The sequence below is a fragment of the Corylus avellana genome, chromosome 5 (genome assembly GCF_965113065.1).
Source record: "Corylus avellana chromosome 5, dhCorAvel1.hap1.2, whole genome shotgun sequence".
In the NCBI taxonomy this organism is placed as follows: domain Eukaryota; kingdom Viridiplantae; phylum Streptophyta; class Magnoliopsida; order Fagales; family Betulaceae; genus Corylus; species Corylus avellana.
In genome coordinates this window covers 904,661-924,294 of record NC_142494.1, presented here as the reverse complement: position 1 = coordinate 924,294, position 19,634 = coordinate 904,661, and the positions used below count along the sequence as shown (strand labels likewise).

At 35.8% G+C, this 19,634-nt stretch overlaps 2 protein-coding genes and 1 pseudogene across 2 annotated transcripts; 2 read left to right on the top strand and 1 right to left on the bottom strand.

Moving 5' to 3' along the window:
- The first annotated feature begins 2,438 nt into the window (after positions 1-2,438).
- Positions 2,439-9,953, top strand: LOC132180826 (transmembrane 9 superfamily member 12). Its single transcript, XM_088516983.1, has 3 exons — positions 2,439-2,673; positions 2,958-3,620; positions 8,148-9,953. Exons 2-3 carry the CDS (start codon positions 3,049-3,051, stop codon positions 9,580-9,582), a joined length of 2,007 nt encoding a protein of 668 aa, XP_088373109.1. The 5' UTR covers positions 2,439-2,673; positions 2,958-3,048; the 3' UTR covers positions 9,583-9,953.
- Positions 9,954-11,238: 1,285 nt separating this feature from the next.
- LOC148585188 (EG45-like domain containing protein) lies at positions 11,239-14,888 on the bottom strand. Its single transcript, XM_088516349.1, has 4 exons — positions 14,751-14,888; positions 12,538-12,583; positions 11,384-11,661; positions 11,239-11,277 (listed from the first exon to the last, which is right to left on the bottom strand). The coding sequence occupies exons 1-4, from the start codon at positions 14,886-14,888 to the stop codon at positions 11,239-11,241; spliced, it is 501 nt and encodes a 166-aa protein (XP_088372475.1).
- A 1,311-nt stretch (positions 14,889-16,199) lies between these two features.
- Positions 16,200-19,214, top strand: LOC132180649 (receptor-like protein 7 pseudogene; annotated as a pseudogene).
- Positions 19,215-19,634: the final 420 nt, after the last annotated feature.

Sequence of the window (19,634 nt, the reverse complement as noted above, 5' to 3'; positions counted from 1 at the left end):
ATTAGTTATTGGATCACACATATTTTTTTTTTTAAAATGGAAACTTTACATAATCTTTGTAAACTTCTATTACTTTTGCAATTACCCTTAAAGTTCAAAAGCTCTCAATTTAATATATCGAACTTCTAATCTTTGTGCTAGCAAGCTGATATTGCAAAATTAAGGCTGGTTGTTAAGGCAAGATGTTTCATCTGCGTGATTAAAGGTTCATTATCAATAACTATTAGTAAGAGGACATGCATGTGATTAGTATTTTTAAAAATCAATAGACTGAGTAATGGTACAAGTCACTCTTGTGTCCCTTCAAGAATGATGTGTCTTTTAAAATCACCATTAAGCTTGTAATCGATCATTATTGGATTTTGATCAAATAGTAATTTTAAAAGCCATGGCCATCTTATTTTTTTTAGAATTACTCTGATAGACCTGATCCCAATGTCTTTGCATACAAATCTAAATGCTATAACTTTGTAATAAATAATTATAGTGGACGACTTCTTTTTTGCTAACTTAGACCTAGTGGAGGACTTCATTGTTTCATAGCGGAGGACTTCATGGTTTTGGGCTTTTGGCCACCCTGGCCTCCATTATTATTATTTTTTTCTTTTTCTGTTTTGATTTTTTTTTAGGAAAAATTGAGACATTCTCCTAAAAATAAAAACAAAAAAATAAAAGAATTGTAACTTCTACGGGTAAAATGTATTATTCTCAATAAATAATCATCATTTCATCGTGGAGGACTTCTTTGGTAAAAAGTCATTTCCACTTCTCTTATGATCATCATTTTAAAGACTCCAATAATCACCACTTTTTAAATATATTAATCTGCGGGGATGCACGCTAAACTTTATAATTTGACCAACGCCAAGGGCTTCGTGATGGACGTTACACTTTAATTTGTTCTACAAGTCACCATAACCAAGTCTTCCATATTCAGCACTTTCTGTTGGTGAGAAGTGGGCAAGTAGCCGAGAAATTAAGGTCATGTAATACCAGATTGTTTGTAGTACTTTTATCATGCATTGCTTTATTTTTTTTATTTTTTTAACAAAGAAACTAAGAAAGTACGTAGTGACACTTCATGAATATCCATGGACTAACATCTCTTAATTACCAAAGAGTGCCATCTTTTTTGTCACCACAAAACTTATTCCACTTGGATGTAAAATCAGAGTTTACTTAATTGGGATAAGATCCATTTCATGATCATATTAGTTGTGACCCCTTCTTGAATATTACGACAGAAAATCGTGCAATGAGATGAAAAGTTGGAAATGAGATGAAAATTAGCATTTAGGTGCGCGTAACACGCCATGCCAATTCACGAGGCGGCCGGATCCAACCAACGGTGATCAAATTTTTTTGTGAACATAGAAATGATAAAAATCAGTCTCTCAACTATTTGAAGTTAAAATACAAGTCAAGAATGTGTAGGGATCAAATATTTGTTATTCATAAAAAAAGTGCAACAATTAACCATCGAAACATGCCGGCCGATATGAAACTTTGTGGTGAACAGAAGCTAAAATGCCATTTTGAACAAAAATATATGAAGATTTGAGCAAAATTTAAAACTCACCTCAAATAATTTCCTCTTAACTTTGATGAATCATTGCTTACCAAAAAATCCTATGCTCTTTCTCATTCTCGTCAATTACTTCATAGAGAAACCAGTGCCAATGCAGCTTATCCCAAGTTTCAAAATTATGCGTTGTGTATAGAGAAAGTTTCCGAATTTCCCAAGAAACCAAAATGAATTCGATCGTGTGTTTAGACCTGCTAGGCAAAAACATCCATGACCACGTACCACAATGGATGTGGAAAACAACTAAAGTTAGCAAGTCTAATTTGAAGAAAATCATAATTTAATGGAAAATTAAATATAAAGCGAAATAAAGATAGAAATTGAGACATGCAATTAGAGATTTTAAGAGTGGTTCAGTATTAGACACTTACATCCACTATTAAGAAAAGCCCAAATTGCTCTTATTTATTTTTATTTTTTTGAAAAAATTCACTTCTTCATTAATCAAAATCAAGCTGGAGCAATTTGCTCTGCTTAAACAACATAAAATTTTCTTTCTCTAACTTGACACATTGGAGAAGGGAATTAGGGAGTACTTGTTGGGCTTATGTATGTGTAACTGAAATATCAGCCTACTAACTTGAGCTCACCAAACAATTGACACACGTCTTTCCACTCCACTTCCAAACCATTTGGTCACCTTGGTGCCACCAAGGTGATTTTCTCAACTACTTGGGTGAGACTCAAATTTCAAGCATAGAGCACAATGACAAATGAAGGAAATCAAGATAAACCACTCTAAAGACCATCATTATGGAGGAACTAACCGTAAGCAGTTGAGAGCAAACCTTTATAAAAGGCAACTCATGACAACCAGATAAATAAACTTTTTGTTTCTTCCTAAAATTTTACTATCTTAAGCCATTTTTTGGATATATATTGCCTAATGATTTAAGCATCAAAGTCATTCACCACCGGACCCGGTGGTGGTCTTACTTTTCCATTGAAAGAAGGTTCCAGTTACGGGAGCAGAATAGGGTTCGCACTCTGCTTCGTTGTAACGCTCTGCAGCACAGCTAGCCAGCGAGAGCATCAGATCCGACGCTACCCGATCAGCAGATCTATGCTCTGATTGGTTCTGGCCGGAGGTGCGTTTCCTTCCATTTTCATAGCTCGCATAATTTTCTTGAGTATAATTTGCTTTTGTTGTGAGCCAGTGGGTGTTGGGATTCTTTGCCAAATCCCAAACATCCTGTGTATTATGTACATGGACCTCCCTCAATGGATCTGTGTTTTTTTTAGGGTAGAAAAACCTTACCTTGTATGCCTTCTTAAACATGTGCCCAAATAATATTCTTTGAATTTCTTTCTATTTTTCTTCTCCTAAATATTTTCTAGAGCCTAACACTGGAAACGGTTCCGTCTTGTGTAGATTTGGCGTTGAATGTTTCAGTAAGACTAGTAGCCTAGACAGAGATTCACCTCTGATCCAAACAGATCTGCTGTCTTCTCTTTCAATTTCAATGGCCTTATCGAAATGGAGGATGCCCTCCGTATGCTGGGCTTTCCTCTATGTGGTTCTTCTCTTTGCGCATCCTTGCAATGGGTTTTATCTTCCGGGAAGCTACATGCACACTTATTCTAACGGGGACGCAATATCTGCCAAAGTTAACTCCTTGACTTCCATATATACCCTGCTTCCCTTCAGCTACTACAGTCTCCCTTACTGTGAGCCCATCGGTGGTGTCAAGAAAAGTGCCGAGAATCTTGGAGAACTCCTCACGGGAGATCAGATTGACAACTCTCCTTACCGTTTCCGAATGAATGTTAATGAGACTGTCTACCTCTGTACTACCAGCCCATTGAATGAGCATCAGGTCAAGCTCTTGAAACAGAGAACCCGCGATCTGTATCAAGTGAACATGATTCTGGATAACTTGCCTGCCATGAGGTTCGAAGAGCAAAATGGAATTAACTTCCAGTGGACTGGGTTTCCTGTTGGGTATACACCACCAAATAGTAATGAAGATTACATCATTAATCATCTCAAGTTCAGGGTCTTGGTTCATGAGTATGAATGGAGGGGTGTGGAGATTGTTGGGTTTTGAATTGCCAAATTCAGTGACAAAATACATTTATCTGCAATCCCGTCAGCAGTGCATACATACGAGGTGTTGTGTCAAGAGAAGACCTAGAAGATGTGGTTAAGCTTAACCAATCATAATAGAAGACCTATATGATATGGTTAAGTTTAATCAAATCGGAATTCTTTAATTAGAGTTAAAATAGGATTTAATTAAATTTCGTATCCTGCATATGTATCAGTATTTGGACCATAACTTTCGGCTCAAGAATCGGATTCAGGTGAAATCAGAGGCATTGGAAAGCTAACACAAAATGCTACAAATCTTTGTGAAATAAGATTTTCAAAATTCGAAAGTTAGCTATGCCAACATCGTCTCACAAGATAAGAAAGAAAATTTGGATGAATCCTATTCCAACTAGAACTAGTTTTTCTCCCCATTTCAACTAGTACTAGGTTTTCTTGTAATCTATATATAGAGAGCTGTTATGCACGAAATTGTAAGGAATTCCATATAAGAATTCCATGTGCTAAGAGAGCGTTTAAGATATTGAGTGTTAGGGTTAGTCTCTCTTAGAGTTAAAGGTTGTGTCTTCATCACAAATCATATACAACCGAAGTCTACCGGAGTTCCGGTAAAGGAGATCAAGTAGAAGGATTGTGCCAGATGTTCTGGAAAGGGCTACTGCGGTAGAAGTCAAGTGGGTCGCTTGTCGTGTACAAGGAAGAGTAAATTGCAAAGGTTTTGTAATTCTTCTTGTATTCCTTATTCTTCTTATAGTGGATTGATTTCCTGGGTTTGGCTGCCCCGGAGAGGTTTTACATTTAGAGAGTTCTCTAAATGGTTTCCTCTTCGTAACCAAATATCTGTGTTCTTGATTTTCATTACATATCTGTATTTGGTTGATTATTGATTGTTAGGTCAGATCTTATTCCGTTTAATATTTGTGAATCACCTAGACATTTGAATAAGTGTCGTTTGGAGTCGTTTTAGAATTTTCAATTGGTATCAGAGCGGGTTCACTTTGTTTGGATTAAATTCCTGAGTGAGATCCTTGACTCCTTTGCTATGAATACTCCTCAATCCCTTAGCATGGATTCTGATGAGGAGATTGACCTTCAGATGGCCTATAACAAGCTCTTTAAGAAATTCGTTAAATTAACTCATCATCATCAAATTTCCCTTAAAAAGCTTAATGATGTTGAGCATGAGAAAGAGTCTTTGGTTATTAATTTGTCTAAATCACATGCCTTAATTGACTCTTTGAAATCTGAAAATACTATGCTTATTGATAAATTGGGTGCCTCTACTTCACATGCTTCTAATTCTGAAAGAAAAACTTTGTTTGTTAAGCATGTGAAAGTTGAAGAAGTCAAAGCCAATATAGCTTGCTTGGATAAGGGCAAAACTTCTTGTATGAATACTTGTGTGAAGCCCGAATTCAAGGCTCTTTCAAAGAATCAAACTCATGCAAAGTTTGTTCCTACATGCCATCATTGTGGGATTATTGGTCATATTAGACCAAATTGTTCTAAGTTGAAATCCCAAAAACCTTGGAATAAAAAGGCTGCTCCTAAGAAAAAAAAAGGTGGTGTAGAGTCATGTTTGTCTAGATCTAAGTATATATATATCCCTCCTCATATGAGACAAGTTTCTCCGAAATTTGTCCCTACCTACCATCATTGTAGAAAAGTTGGTCATATTCGACCTAACTGTTTTAAGTTGAGACCTCGTGAGCAAAAGAGTGAGAATTCATATTCTAGGAAAGGTTTTGAGGGGCTATGCATAATGATGAAGGGAGTGTTATCTAGGTTAGATGAGTTTGACAAGAGTCACAAATCTGTACTTAGGGTTAAGAAGGTTTGGGTTAGGAAGGTCGATACCATTCACCCTTTGAGGGGGAGTGGTGGTGAACTCACCTAAAGTAAGGTGGTCCATAACATGCTTAGGATTGGTTGTCTTGCATATTTCTTTATATCCTAAAGCATGTAGCATTCATTGCATTGCATTGCATTGCATTTATTTTTTTTGTTTTTGTTTTTTTTTTTTTTAATTTCAGTTTTGCATATATATGCATTGCATTAATTTTGTGCATTTTATTTTATTTTATTTAAAAAAAAAAAAAAAAAAAAAAAAAAAAAAAAAAAAGACAAAAATATAGTTTTTAGGTTGTCTCCTTATTTTTGTCATATGCACTTTGATAGTCCATAAATTTCTCATGTATACTTCATGGATCCAATTCCTTATATCTCAAAATGTGCTTACTATACATGGGATGAATATTTATTAATGGACTGATTGTTTTTTTTTGGCCTAAGCTTATGCTTCTATGGTACATTTTACCTATGCTTGAACTCTTGTGCACATTTAAGCTTAAATTGAGTATGAATTTGGCCTTAAGGGTGAGTTATGTTAGGCAACCATATGAAGAAGATTGACTAGTTGTGTCTATCAAATTGACCAAATGCTAGTTGAACCTAGGACCTAAAAATTCCAGCATTCCTCTAATTTGGTTTAAGCACTAAATGATTAAAGACACATTCTCAAAGAAAAAAATAGTGAAACAAGAAAACATATGAACATATTCCAAAAGGAATCTATTTCACTATGTCTTATTTGTGCTCAACTTGTCCCTATAGAAATAATTGTGACCATATTCATTGTGGAAAGAAACGGTCACTACCGGACAATGTTTGAGTATGTGCTACTACTACATGGGAAGTGTATTGGATGAGGGTGACACGGCCCTAGCAAGGTTTGACTTTTGTTTAGATATACATGTCAATCTTCCCATGAGGTAATTTAAGTTTTTGCTTGCTAGCCTATCCCATTACCGTATAAGTTCTTAAACTTACTTGATGGTTAGCTTTCACACACAACACACAAGCATGGGTCGAGTCGAACATGTTGCTTTGCTTGTGTTGAAAAAACTTTTGTTTCATATTTTTTTATTCTCATGTATATTTTGGACATTTTGAGATATTACCAGATAATCATTGCTTAATACATGAGTCTTTTATGCTTTATCATGTGAGTGTATTTGACATAACAAGTCTTATATTGAGAAAAAGAAAAAAAAAATTCTGACTTTTTTCTTCATTTTTTTATGTCATTCACTAAGGGGGAGAATTGTTTTTTATCATGCTCTTGCATTTCACTCATTATGCATTCATAGTTTTGATTTTGTTTATGTTTCTCTTACTTTCCTTGGGCTTATTGGTATTTTACTGCCCTTTGTCCATTCATGACAAAAAGGGGGAGAGAAAGTTTTAGAGAGTGCATATTGGGAATAGATAGAACACCATAGATAATTTTGATTTTGATTTTGATATACTTGTTGCATCTATGAATGATATTTGTTTTGTGTTTTAACTGATTTGGTGAACTATTCATGATTATATTATATTCAAATTTGTTATATTATTGGTACATTGGGTATTTCTATTCCACATACACTTAATATGTTTTGTGAGTGTTTCAGGAAACAGGAGTTATCTATTCAGATATAACTTGTAAATTTTGTCACAGAATTGTCAAAGGGGGAGTTTGTTGGGTTTTGAATTGCCAAATTCAGTGACAAAATACATTTATCTGCAATCCCGTCAGCAGTGCATACATACGAGGTGTTGTGTCAAGAGAAGACCTAGAAGATGTGGTTAAGCTTAACCAATCATAATAGAAGACCTATATGATATGGTTAAGTTTAATCAAATCGGAATTCTTTAATTAGAGTTAAAATAGGATTTAATTAAATTTCGTATCCTGCATATGTATCAGTATTTGGACCATAACGGCTCAAGAATCGGATTCAGGTGAAATCAGAGGCATTGGAAAGCTAACACAAAATGCTACAAATCTTTGTGAAATAAGATTTTCAAAATTCGAAAGTTAGCTATGCCAAAATCGTCTCACAAGATAAGAAAGAAAATTTGGATGAATCCTATTCCAACTAGAACTAGTTTTTCTCCCCATTTCAACTAGTACTAGGTTTTCTTGTAATCTATATATAGAGAGCTGTTATGCACGAAATTGTAAGGAATTCCATATAAGAATTCCATGTGCTAAGAGAGCGTTTAAGATATTGAGTGTTAGGGTTAGTCTCTCTTAGAGTTAAAGGTTGTGTCTTCATCACAAATCATATACAACCGAAGTCTACCGGAGTTCCGGTAAAGGAGATCAAGTAGAAGGATTGTGCCAGATGTTCTGGAAAGGGCTACTGCGGTAGAAGTCAAGTGGGTCGCTTGTCGTGTACAAGGAAGAGTAAATTGCAAAGGTTTTGTAATTCTTCTTGTATTCCTTATTCTTCTTATAGTGGATTGATTTCCTGGGTTTGGCTGCCCCGGAGAGGTTTTACATTTAGAGAGTTCTCTAAATGGTTTCCTCTTCGTAACCAAATATCTGTGTTCTTGATTTTCATTACATATCTGTATTTGGTTGATTATTGATTGTTAGGTCAGATCTTATTCCGTTTAATATTTGTGAATCACCTAGACATTTGAATAAGTGTCGTTTGGAGTCGTTTTAGAATTTTCAGAGATCATAGGGACTGGGGAAGAAGGTATGGGAGAGATCATAGGGCCTGGGGAAGAAGGTATGGGTGTTATTTCTACTGATGCTGATAAGAAGAAAGCATCTGGGTTCGAGATAGTTGGTTTTGAGGTTATCCCCTGCACCGTGAAGTATGATCCTGAAGTCATGAAGAAACTTGTCAGGTACGCTAATATCTCATCTGTAGATTGCCCCACGGAGCTTGACAAGTCTCAAATAATACGGGAGCAAGAGAGAGTATCCTTCACTTACGAGGTTGAATTCGTGAAAAGCAATATACGATGGCCATCAAGATGGGATGCTTATTTGAAGATGGAAGGTGCCCGAGTCCACTGGTTCTCTATTCTAAATTCACTGATGGTAATTGGTATAGTTTTTGTTATATTCTTAAGGACTGTGAGGAGGGACTTAACGAGGTATGAGGAATTGGACAAAGAAGCTAAAGCTCAGATGAATGAGGAGCTTTCTGGGTGGAAGCTTGTTGTGGGTGACGTGTTCAGAGAACCAAATTGTTCCAAGCTACTTTGCGTGATGGTCGGTGATGGTGTTCAGATTACAGGGATGGCAATTGTCACTATCATTTTTGCAGCCCTTGGTTTCATGTCACCAGCTTCACGAGGAATGCTGCTGACAGGAATGATTATTCTTTATCTTTTCCTGGGAATTGCTGCTGGGTATGTTGGTGTACGTCTCTGGAGAACCATAAAAGGAACTTCAGAAGGTTGGAGGTCTGTTTCAGGGTCGGTTGCCTGCTTCTTTTCTGGAATTGTCTTTATTATTCTTACTGTGCTGAATTTCATTCTCTGGAGCAGCAATAGTACTGGTGCTATTCCGATTTCCTTGTACTTTGTACTCTTGTTCCTCTGGTTCTGCGTTTCGGTGCCACTCACCCTCCTTGGAGGATTCTTAGGGACACGAGCTGAGGCAATTCAGTACCCTGTGCGAACCAACCAGATCCCATGGGAAATTCCTGCACGCAAATATCCATCATGGCTTCTTGTTCTCGGTGCAGGGACGCTTCCCTTTGGAACCCTCTTAATTGAGCTTTTCTTTATCCTTTCTAGCATCTGGCTTGGGAGGTTCTATTATGCCTTTGGGTTCCTGCTGCTTGTTCTTTCGTTGCTAGTTATTGTTTGTGCTGAAGTGTCAGTGGTCCTCACCTACATGCATCTATGTGTGGAGGATTGGCGGTGGTGGTGGAAAGCTTTCTTTGCTTCAGGTTCAGTTGCTCTTTATGTGTTCCTATATTCCATCAATTACTTGGTTTTTGACCTGCAAAGTTTGAGTGGGCCGGTGTCAGCTACACTATATCTTGGTTATTCACTCATCATGGCGGTTGCAATCATGTTGTCGACTGGCACCATTGGCTTCCTTATGTCTTTCTACTTTGTTCATTACCTATTCTCATCCGTAAAGATTGATTGAAGGTTATCTCTGGTATTCTTCATCAATCTTTTGGAGAAGACTCCAGTATGTAGGAAGAGGAAACTTTCTTGGTTAAAGTTTTTAGCTTTACCTGTCTGAGGCTGATTGTTTACGGGACATATTCAGAGGCTCTCAGATGATTGCTGATCGATGCTACCAAGGCCTGTTATATTTTCTGTGTCATCTTGACTTTAGAGGACTTCATAATCGTATTTTGCTCTCTTCCCAACTTGATCTGCAGCACACAATCCCCACCTCTTACGTATTTTTGTGTCACCACTTGGGGTTTTTTTACATTTAATAGTTTTGAGGTTCATTTGCATTATGTGTTTTCGTTTAATCAAATTGTTCGGAAAAGTTGTAATTGTTTAGACTTTCTATCCTTGTATTATCTTTCCTTCTATACCTGAATATACAGAGTAGTAGTGTGATGTATGTATTCTTCAATCAACAAGCATTTTGATATAATTAATTCCATGGCAGTAGCAATAGCTAGGTAGGATATTTATGCATTATCAGCTGCAGAGTATAGTTAAGAGTTAGAGGATTGTTGAGTTCCATAGAAATTTATATAATCAGTTCAAAAATTGGACTCCCTTGTTTCTTGTACTGCATTTTTATCTTTTTAAGTCAAATGTATGTGAAAATCGCATACTCTAAAAATATATGTCAATTTTAATAAATTGAATTGAAAAAATATCTTACAACCCTTTTTTTTTTATATTAAAAAAAAAAAAAAAACAACTTTTTCATTACAAAAAAGAAAACAGGGCATGCATTAACTTGCATTGACAAGTTAAATACGAGTAATTTTAGAAATTTCTTTTGTGTCACTCTAAAAAATAGGTGGCTTTTAAAATCATCATTTGATTAAAATTAAATCATGATTAATCACAAGCCTAATGGTGATTTCAGAGCCAAATTATTCTTTGAGAGACACAAGAGTGACATAAGATGAAATGTCAAATTTAAAATTGATAAGAATATAATAAATAATTAACAATATGATATACTTAATAATATTGAAAGAGATTTACAGAAGTGAAAAACTAGAACATACCATATATACCATCAAACCAATTTTGAAGATTTCAAACATTTAAAACTATATGTTTGAAAAGCTAAAAAAAACTATAATCAATCATGAACATAAATAAAGATTAATTCACTGGAGCTAGGCCTAGGCGGCACTAGGGTCAAACCACATAATCATGGTAAAGAATTTGCTACTAGTTTTCACATTTGTTTCGAATCTCTATAAATTACAATGTTTAGAAAATTCGAAAATATCATTTTATTTTTTTGCAAATTTGAACATCTTCAAATATTATAACTTGTTTGGATGTGTGTCAATTAGTCTAAATTAAAAGAATGGACCGCAAAAATGAATTAGTTGTGAAGTTTATTGTGTCATAACTTTTGTAGGTCCCATGGCGTGATGGACATTTACTCAGGTTGACACTCAGTCAATGGTGATTGAAATTTGGGGCACATACATAGCATAATAATTTTGTAGGTCCCATGGCGTGATGCGCGTGACCAGCCAAATACGTATAATTTATTGATTAAACCTTCATTATATATATATTGGTTCATCAAATTTGTAGACTTTAGGAAATACAAGTGTTTCCAGATATACAAGTGTCTTCATTATTATCATAACTTGCCCTTAGTAGACCTTCTCAAGCTCCCAACCTGCGAATCATGAACATAAATATCAAATAATGAATGATAGTCTTCATATATACCTTGAGTACGTACGTAGTACTAGAATGTTAATTTTGAGTGCTTTAGAGCTTACATTTAATTTATATTCAACCCTAACTCTTTCAGCTTTGAGGTCAGCAATATCAGAGAAAGCATCTTCAGAAAGATTGATGGTTCCAAATCTTGGTCCATGACAATGATCAACGATTCGAACCAAAATGGAGTCTTTCTTACAAGGGTTTGCTTCTTTGTTTGTGGCACCAATACACTTTACCATGTAATATTTCCCACATGCTCTCCTATTCTCCCATATTTTATCACTTGCCGCGGCTATAAAATTGCCATCATCTTGATATCCATTACATGCAGAGGCTGGCAAAAGATGTTGAAAATTAATCTTTGGGAGTTTAATTCTTAAATTAGGACTCAAGTTAAATTAACAAGTAGCTAAGACGCATTCTTTAGGTTATACTTTAGATTTAAACTTGAGTTTATGTCTAGAAATCAAGCCTGACAGAGGAAAAGTTTTGTTGTTAGTGATTTTAAATATTTTTACACTTGAATCCTTATAAACTGAAAAGGAATTAAGAACAAAAGAACAAATATTACATTATGAAATACAATCATATACAGTTTCCAAAGTGTAAATCAAGCAAATAATTCAACACATACAATAGAAGAAGGTGAAACACAAGTATTATATTAAACACTCATATATGTGAAGAATTGATGAGATACTAAAAGCAACTAATACTTGAATTAAACTTATACTGCAAAATAGTAAGATTTCCAGGCTTTGTGTCGTATGTGTGAAACAAAGTTAACTACAAAAAAATTTCCAGGCTTTGTGTCGTATGTCGTATGTGTCGTATACAACGTTGTATATACACCTATTTTATATTGGGAGTCTGCATAAATATAAGAAAAATTACATTTACTCTCCCAAATTACAACTCAAATTTCAATGTCCCCCAAAATTTTAAAAAGTTGTGATCAACTCTTATTACTACCTAGCCCTTTTACTTAACCCCTTCCGTTATGATTTTATTTTATTTTTATTAAATTCGACAGAAAATGGGTTAGGTGTGATACACATGATTGAAAATAACAATAGTACCCTTGTATCAAATTATAAAAAAAAAAAAAATTCAAAACAAAAAAAACATGTGGGAGGAGACCCAAAGTTTGACCATGGGTCTTCACGGATCCATGGCTAGTTCAAGCATATATATATATATATATACTCACGAACGTAAGGAGCTTTGTAAAAGGTGGCAGTCCCATTCTTTTTTCCCTTTGAAATGCCAAAAGATATGTAGTGTAATAAAACGAAAAAGGTTTAATCCATTTTGTAGAGGCATCCTAACATGTATGTAAATAAATTAACTATAACCTTACGAGGCTTTTCTCTAGACATATCTTTTAAATTTACTCACCAGATGTATATATAAAACCCTATTCTCACATGAAGGGCCAATTTATATAATCCATCATTTTATTATATGAACAATATCGTAATTATTGGACTGTTTTTAAGATAAAGACTATCATAATTTAAAATTTCATTTATTACTATTGAATAATATTATATGAACAATATCGTAACACATGCAATACGATGGCTTTCGGGTTAAGAGGCTCTTGGTTAAAAGTGTCATTCACCAAGGCATGGGCAATGACGTGTTGTATAAGTTAGATACTTTGTTTTATTCGAAAGTATTCAAACTAGACACCTATTTGATGAGTGAATATATATATATATATATATATATATATATATATTCCGTGTTTGATATGGCTGAAAATCTTAGTTAAACTAAAAATAATTTAGGTTAATCAATAAAACAATTTGGGTGAAAAAATGTCATCTTGCAAACGTTCCTATTTTGCTTAATTTTTGTAGTGTATAAATTAGTTTTTGAAAAAAGAAAGTAAAATTACTTAAAGCATGTCATGATCGTGGAGGTCAGTGTGAAATAAGTGGATGGATGGATTAATTAGTGAATGGGTCAAGTGTGAAAATGATGGATAGTTGTTGGCAAGAAGATTCAAGAATGCTTCTGGGCATTCATGTGGAAAAAGGACCTTCAAGCTGACATGGTTATCAACATGTTGAAGATGGAAGAATATGTTGTCATTAAGGTGCCTTGATCGGACTTGGTTGAACCTTCCTAGCTAGTTCCTTTCTGGGTGCCTCTTGATTGGTATTCTTTCGCATTTGTTGTTTTCATGAATAGTCAAGACCGAACCATAATGCAGACGCGCCGCCTACGCAAAAGTGTTCAAATCCGACTAGTCGTATTTGGGATAACTTGGCAGTCAAATAAGACTTGTGAAATACAAGTCAGTCACGACACTTTACGTACGGAGGTGTATTAGCTGGGTTTGGAAAATTGGCACCAAGAATTGACAAGTTAATGTAAATAGATGGAAAATTGGAAGGAATGCCTTGGGATTGGTGTGGCAGCAAGTGCAACAATTGACAAGCTAATGTAAATGGCATTAGCCGCATTATGAATCCATCATTTTTTTTATGACTTTGGCCGCAACTAACCTTTCTCTATTTTCGCTGAAATTTCTTCCAACCAATTTTATTTTTTTCTTTTTGTAACTTTGAGTTTTTAAATCATCAGAATTGAATGATGCTCTATTGTTTTGAATTATGATAACTTTGTTTTCCTTTGAACATTTTGGGCGCAATGAAAAAGGAAATTGGACTCTGAAATCTTTTGAGATTGAATAAATTGTATTATTATCAAAGTGTATATTTAATTTATACACGTACAATAGATCATCTAATCTATCTGACTATGTTTTAAATTCGATCAAACAAACAATATCTAGCTATCTATACATTTGAATAATATCTAGCTTATCTATACATTTGAATTTGAATAGTCCCCAATCGTTACGTTTTCTGGAAGAAATCTACCAATAATTCAGGACGGATCAGAATATATATATATATCATCCCTAGCTGTTCGTAGTTTACCCAAGAGAAGACTTGGAAGAAGAAATCACAAGTCTTCACAGGACCATATCTCTCATCATCATGTTTAACAAATCTCTAAATATCGACGGTGAGGATAAACGGTAACTTTTATTTATACATCTCAATTTGAATGTTAATTTTTATTTTTATTTTTAAAATAATAACAAACCTTCCAAAACAATCGTCAAGGGCAGATAGAGTCAGTCAGGAGAAAGACAATTGTGAAAAAATACTAGCTTTTGTTACTTGCAAGCCGTCTCTTTTCTCTCTAGCCGCCAGAGAGAAAAGTGAAACCCTTCAGCCACACAAGGGAGGAGGGTTGGCCGTTTAGCTGCCTCCCTCCTCCCCTCGTCCTCCTCGCTCCGGTGCTAGTTATTTACCTGATGCCCTAGCCCCGGTGTCTCCTCTCTTCCCCTTCCTTACCGTTCCTTTCCCCCTCTATTTTTCTCCGTTTTTACCCCTTCCCTACCGCTTTTCTTCCCCCGCCTTCAATTTCTGCAGCGGGCTCCTTGGCCTTGTTTTGGCTCTTTGTGGGTTCGGATTTTGTCTGTGGTCGCCGCTGACCTGTGTCGACGCTTCGCTGCCCGCTATTAGGGTTTTCTTTCATGCGTCCCCACCTTGTCGAGCTCCCACGCCCCTTACGCGGTGGTTTCCGGCCTGCACGGGTCCAGCTCCCTTCCGGCTACCATCTTCCCACTTTGTGCTCATTTTCCCTGTTTTGGTGGTTCCTTGTTTTTTTTTTTTTCCCCCATTTTTTTCTTGTTTGTGGTTGTTTTTAGGTCCTGCTTTGCCGGTCTTCTCTGCGCCTGTTCGCCGCCCACCGTCCACTGTTGGGCCTTTCGCCGCGTTCCCGCCGCGATGAGCTTCCAACGCCCCTTCGGTTTTCGGTTCTCGGCGTATGCGTGATCGGAGTGTGCTGTTTCTTTTCTTGTTTTATTTCCCTGTTATGTTGCTTCTTTAAGATGTATTTATGTTTTGGCGTGTGTTTTTTTTCCCGTATTGTTTAATTTTCCTGTGTTTGTTCAGCTTGTAATAAGGCTTTTTCCTCTCTCACTCGATCTATGTCGCTTTCAGGTTAATTAGTTTTGGTCCAGACCTTTGGGTTCTGGATGTGATCATTATCCTGGCCTTCGGGTCGAGGAGGAAGAGTTTCGGCATGAGAGTCTTTCTGCTCTCAGGGTCGATGAATAATTGCTATTCATGCATTTGGTTGAGTCTGTTTGTCATAGATCTAGTATTAAATCTGATTTTAGTCATGAGTTAGCGGATTGATCTCGAATCTTGTACTAAACTTGGTAATCTTGTAGCTTTATGCTGTGGTTGCTTCAGAACTTTGCTCTATGATGTAAGAGCTTTATGCTCGTGATATTATTGAATGAAATGTTATGTTTTTCTCAAAAAAAAAAAAAAAAAAAAAAAAGGATAAAATAGGAACAAATTAAAATGTAAGTAATAATTTTTTATTATTTTTTAATTATATGATTAATTTTAATATCTTTTACTGCTATTTCATTTTTCAATTCTACTGATTAATTTTTGTATAATTATCAAATAATTATGGAAATAAAAAAGGCATGTAATCATATTATTGATTAGTAGGTAATTTGTTTTTTTTTAAAAAATCCAAATTGAAGAGGGGAACCTGTGCACCACATTAATTGGTACAAAGTTGATGCATTTAACTTAACGTATACAGGTTTGGAAAATTTGCCGCAATAATTGACTCAGAGAAAGAACATTAATGGACTTTGGGTCCACCGCGATTAATTATAAGCTTTCAACTGCATGAAGTCAAGCAAGTGCCATGCTTAAGTGCTTTGATATAGAAATATTAGGTGCACATGACTATGTGTCCAGCCTATAAATTAAAGCTCTACCTTCAGTACTTCCAAGCATATCTTAACCATAGTAGAAAATTATGGGTTTATCACTTTCTCTCTTCGTTTTCATGCGCTTGCTTTTCTTATTTCCGCAGTTGCATCTTATACTCACTCTTTCTTCTCCTTTTATGCAACCCTTGTGCCATCATGATGAAAGCTTGGCCTTGTTGCAATTCAAGGAAAGCTTTGTCATCGATAAAAATGCATCTGATGCTTATGGAAGGATAGATTGTGGAAAGGTTGCGTCTTGGACAGTACTAGAAGGAGACAAAAGTGATTGCTGCTCATGGGATGGGGTGGAGTGCGATGAGGCCTCGGGTAATGTCATTGGCCTTCATCTCCGTAGCAGCTGTCTCTATGGTTCGATTAACTCCAACAATAGCCTTTTCCGCCTTGTTCACCTCCAAAGGCTTGACCTTTCCTACAATCACTTTAACTATTCTCCTATCCCACCTCAGGTACGCAATCTTTCAAGACTAGCGCATCTCAATCTCAGTGCATCAATGTTTTCAGGTCAAATCCCCTTAGAAATTTCACAATTGTCCCAATTGTCATCTCTTGATTTGTCTCAAGACTATTCCCTTTTGGAACTCAAAAAGCCTAGCCTAAGAAGCCTAGTAGGAAATTTGACCCACCTACAAGAGCTTGATTTGAGTGGGGTGAGCATAATTTCTGTGATACCTACCATCTTGGCAAATTTGTCTTCTTTAACGTTCCTCTATCTTGATGATTGTGGATTGCATGGGGAATTTCCAATGGGAATATTTAAGCTACCAAATCTACGGGTTCTTTGGGTGGGTTACAATGAAGGTCTCATTGGTCATTTACCAGACTTTACATGGAGCAGTCCACTTGAGGCATTGGTACTTACAGCCACAAGTTTTTCTGGTGAGCTACCCCCTTCAATAGGTAACCTTATCTACTTGAACTCGTTGAATGTTCGTGGTTGCAACTTCTCAGGGTTCATTCCATCTACACTTGGTAATCTCACAAATCTCACTTTTCTTAGGCTTTCAAATAACACTTTCACAGGTGAGGTCCCATCTTCAATTGGAAACCTCAACCTACTCTCTTTTCTAGACCTTCGCCAAAATCAATTGACAGGTCCAATTCTTTTTCACCTTGTAAACCTGATGCAACTGAAAGACCTTTATCTACAGTCAAATCATTTTACTGGTGAAATACCTGTCGAGATTTTGAACCTCACAGGGCTAAGTGTCTTGAGTCTTAGGGGCAACAAGCTTCGAGGTCGTATCCCAAATTCAATCTTTAACCTCAAGAATCTGCAAGTACTTGATCTTGCTATGAACTACTTCAGTGGGACTGTGGAGTTTGACGAGTTTGTTAAGCTCAAACATTTAACTATTTTATATCTATCTTATAATCAATTATCATTACTTTTCAAAGAGCCCAATGTCAATTCTAGTTTTCCAAAGTTTCAATGCTTATGGTTGTCTTCGTGCAATTTAAGCAAGTTTCCAGATTTCCTAAGAAACCAAGATGAGTTGCAGTATTTAGAGTTGTCCGATAACTACTTGCGTGGCCAAGTACCAGAATGGATGTTAAACATAGGCAAAGCAAGTATGGAAATATTTTCCCTTGCTAACAATTTCCTCACGGGCTTTGGTCAACATCCGATTCTTCTCCCCTGGACTCGTTTGGCCTTTTTAGACCTCAGCTGTAATTTGCTCCAAGGATCGCTTCCCATCCCAGCAGCCTCGAATTTGAAATATTATCTTATTTCAAATAATTCATTGACTGGAAATGTTCCGGAATTTTTTTGCAACCTCACTTCTCTTCAAGTCCTTGATTTGGCTCGTAATAGCTTAAGTGGTTCACTTCCTCGATGCTTGGACAACTTTGGTGCTTCGCTATCAGTACTCAATCTGCAAAGGAACAAATTTCAAGGAAGCATTTCAGAGAATTGGGTAAAAGGAAGTCAGTTGAAGATAATAATTTTCAGTCAAAACCAATTTCGAGGACGATTACCAAGGTCGTTAGTGAAGTGTACGATGTTGAAGGTCCTGGATCTCGGTAATAACCAATTCAATGATAGGTTTCCTTCTTGGTTGAAGAATCTTCCAAATTTAAAGGTTCTCATTTTGCGGTCAAACAAATTCAACGGCCCAATAGAGATTTCTAACAGCAAATATATGTTCCCAAACTTGCAAATCATTGACCTCTCCTATAATAGCTTTGTTGGAAAGCTACCTCTAGAAATTTTCTGCAATTGGACGGTTAAAAAATTTGAGACAGCACATCATTTGACATACATCCAAGTAAACTCAACTCTTACATCATTCTCCAAAACTCTTGGTACTTACATTAATGGCTCTTTTGGTTATGATTACTCCATGACAATGACAAACAAAGGCAATGATATGTTCTTTGAGAAGGTCCAAGAATTATTCACAGCTGTTGATATGTCCAGCAATAGATTTCTCGGAGAAATTCCTAATTCTATTGAAAATTTAAAGGGGTGTATTTTGCTCAATCTCTCCAATAACATTCTCACAGGTCACATCCCACCATCTTTAGGGAAGCTTGAAGATCTCGAAGCATTGGACCTTTCTCAAAATAAGTTGTCAGGGGAGATCCCACAAGAGCTTACACAACTTAATTTTTTGGGATTTTTCAATGTTTCTCGTAATAATCTCTCGGGACCTATACCACAAGGCAAACAATTTAATACATTTGAAAATAATTCATTTGAAGGGAATCAAGGATTGTGTGGGAGACCATTGACAAAGAAATGTGAGAATTTTGATGAATTGCCTTTTCCATCTTCAATCTCCGAAGGAAGTCAAGACTATGAATTGCCATTTGAATTTGGTTGGAAAATTGTTGTAATTGGGTATGCATTTGGACTAGTTCTTGGAGTGACAATTTGGTGCACTGTGATTGCAAGGAAACATGATTGGTTAATGAAAACCTTCATAATAAGGTAACTGATGTGAAGAAAAATGAGTAGCAAGAAACATTTAAATCAAATAGTTTGCCGCAAGATTTCTTCTAAGGAAATGAATATGTATTGACGTTTTTATTGCTGCTTCTTCTTCTTCTTCTTCTTTTTTCTTTTTTTGGTGTGTATGTAATGTGTTCCTCCTTTTTCAATATTGTTTTGGTGTTTTAGTGTATTTGGATTCCGGTTCTATTAAGATAGTGTATGCAAAATATGTTGATGATCCGTTAGTGAATTATTGAGAAATCGTTTGAATCCCAAGTTTAACAAATAGCACTGAATATATTAATCTTATCAGAGAAGTTAGATTAGTATAATTATCAAATTTAAAGCCAAACACCACAATGTCAATACCTAAATCAGAGCAAGCATAAAAGAAAAATTATTACAAAATTTTTTGTAATAAAGTGAAAACTCTTGAATAATTGTTCAAAAGAACAACTACTATGGAGGTAGCCAACCCCGAAGGAATTTATTATAAAATATATAATTCACATATAAAACCGCCATA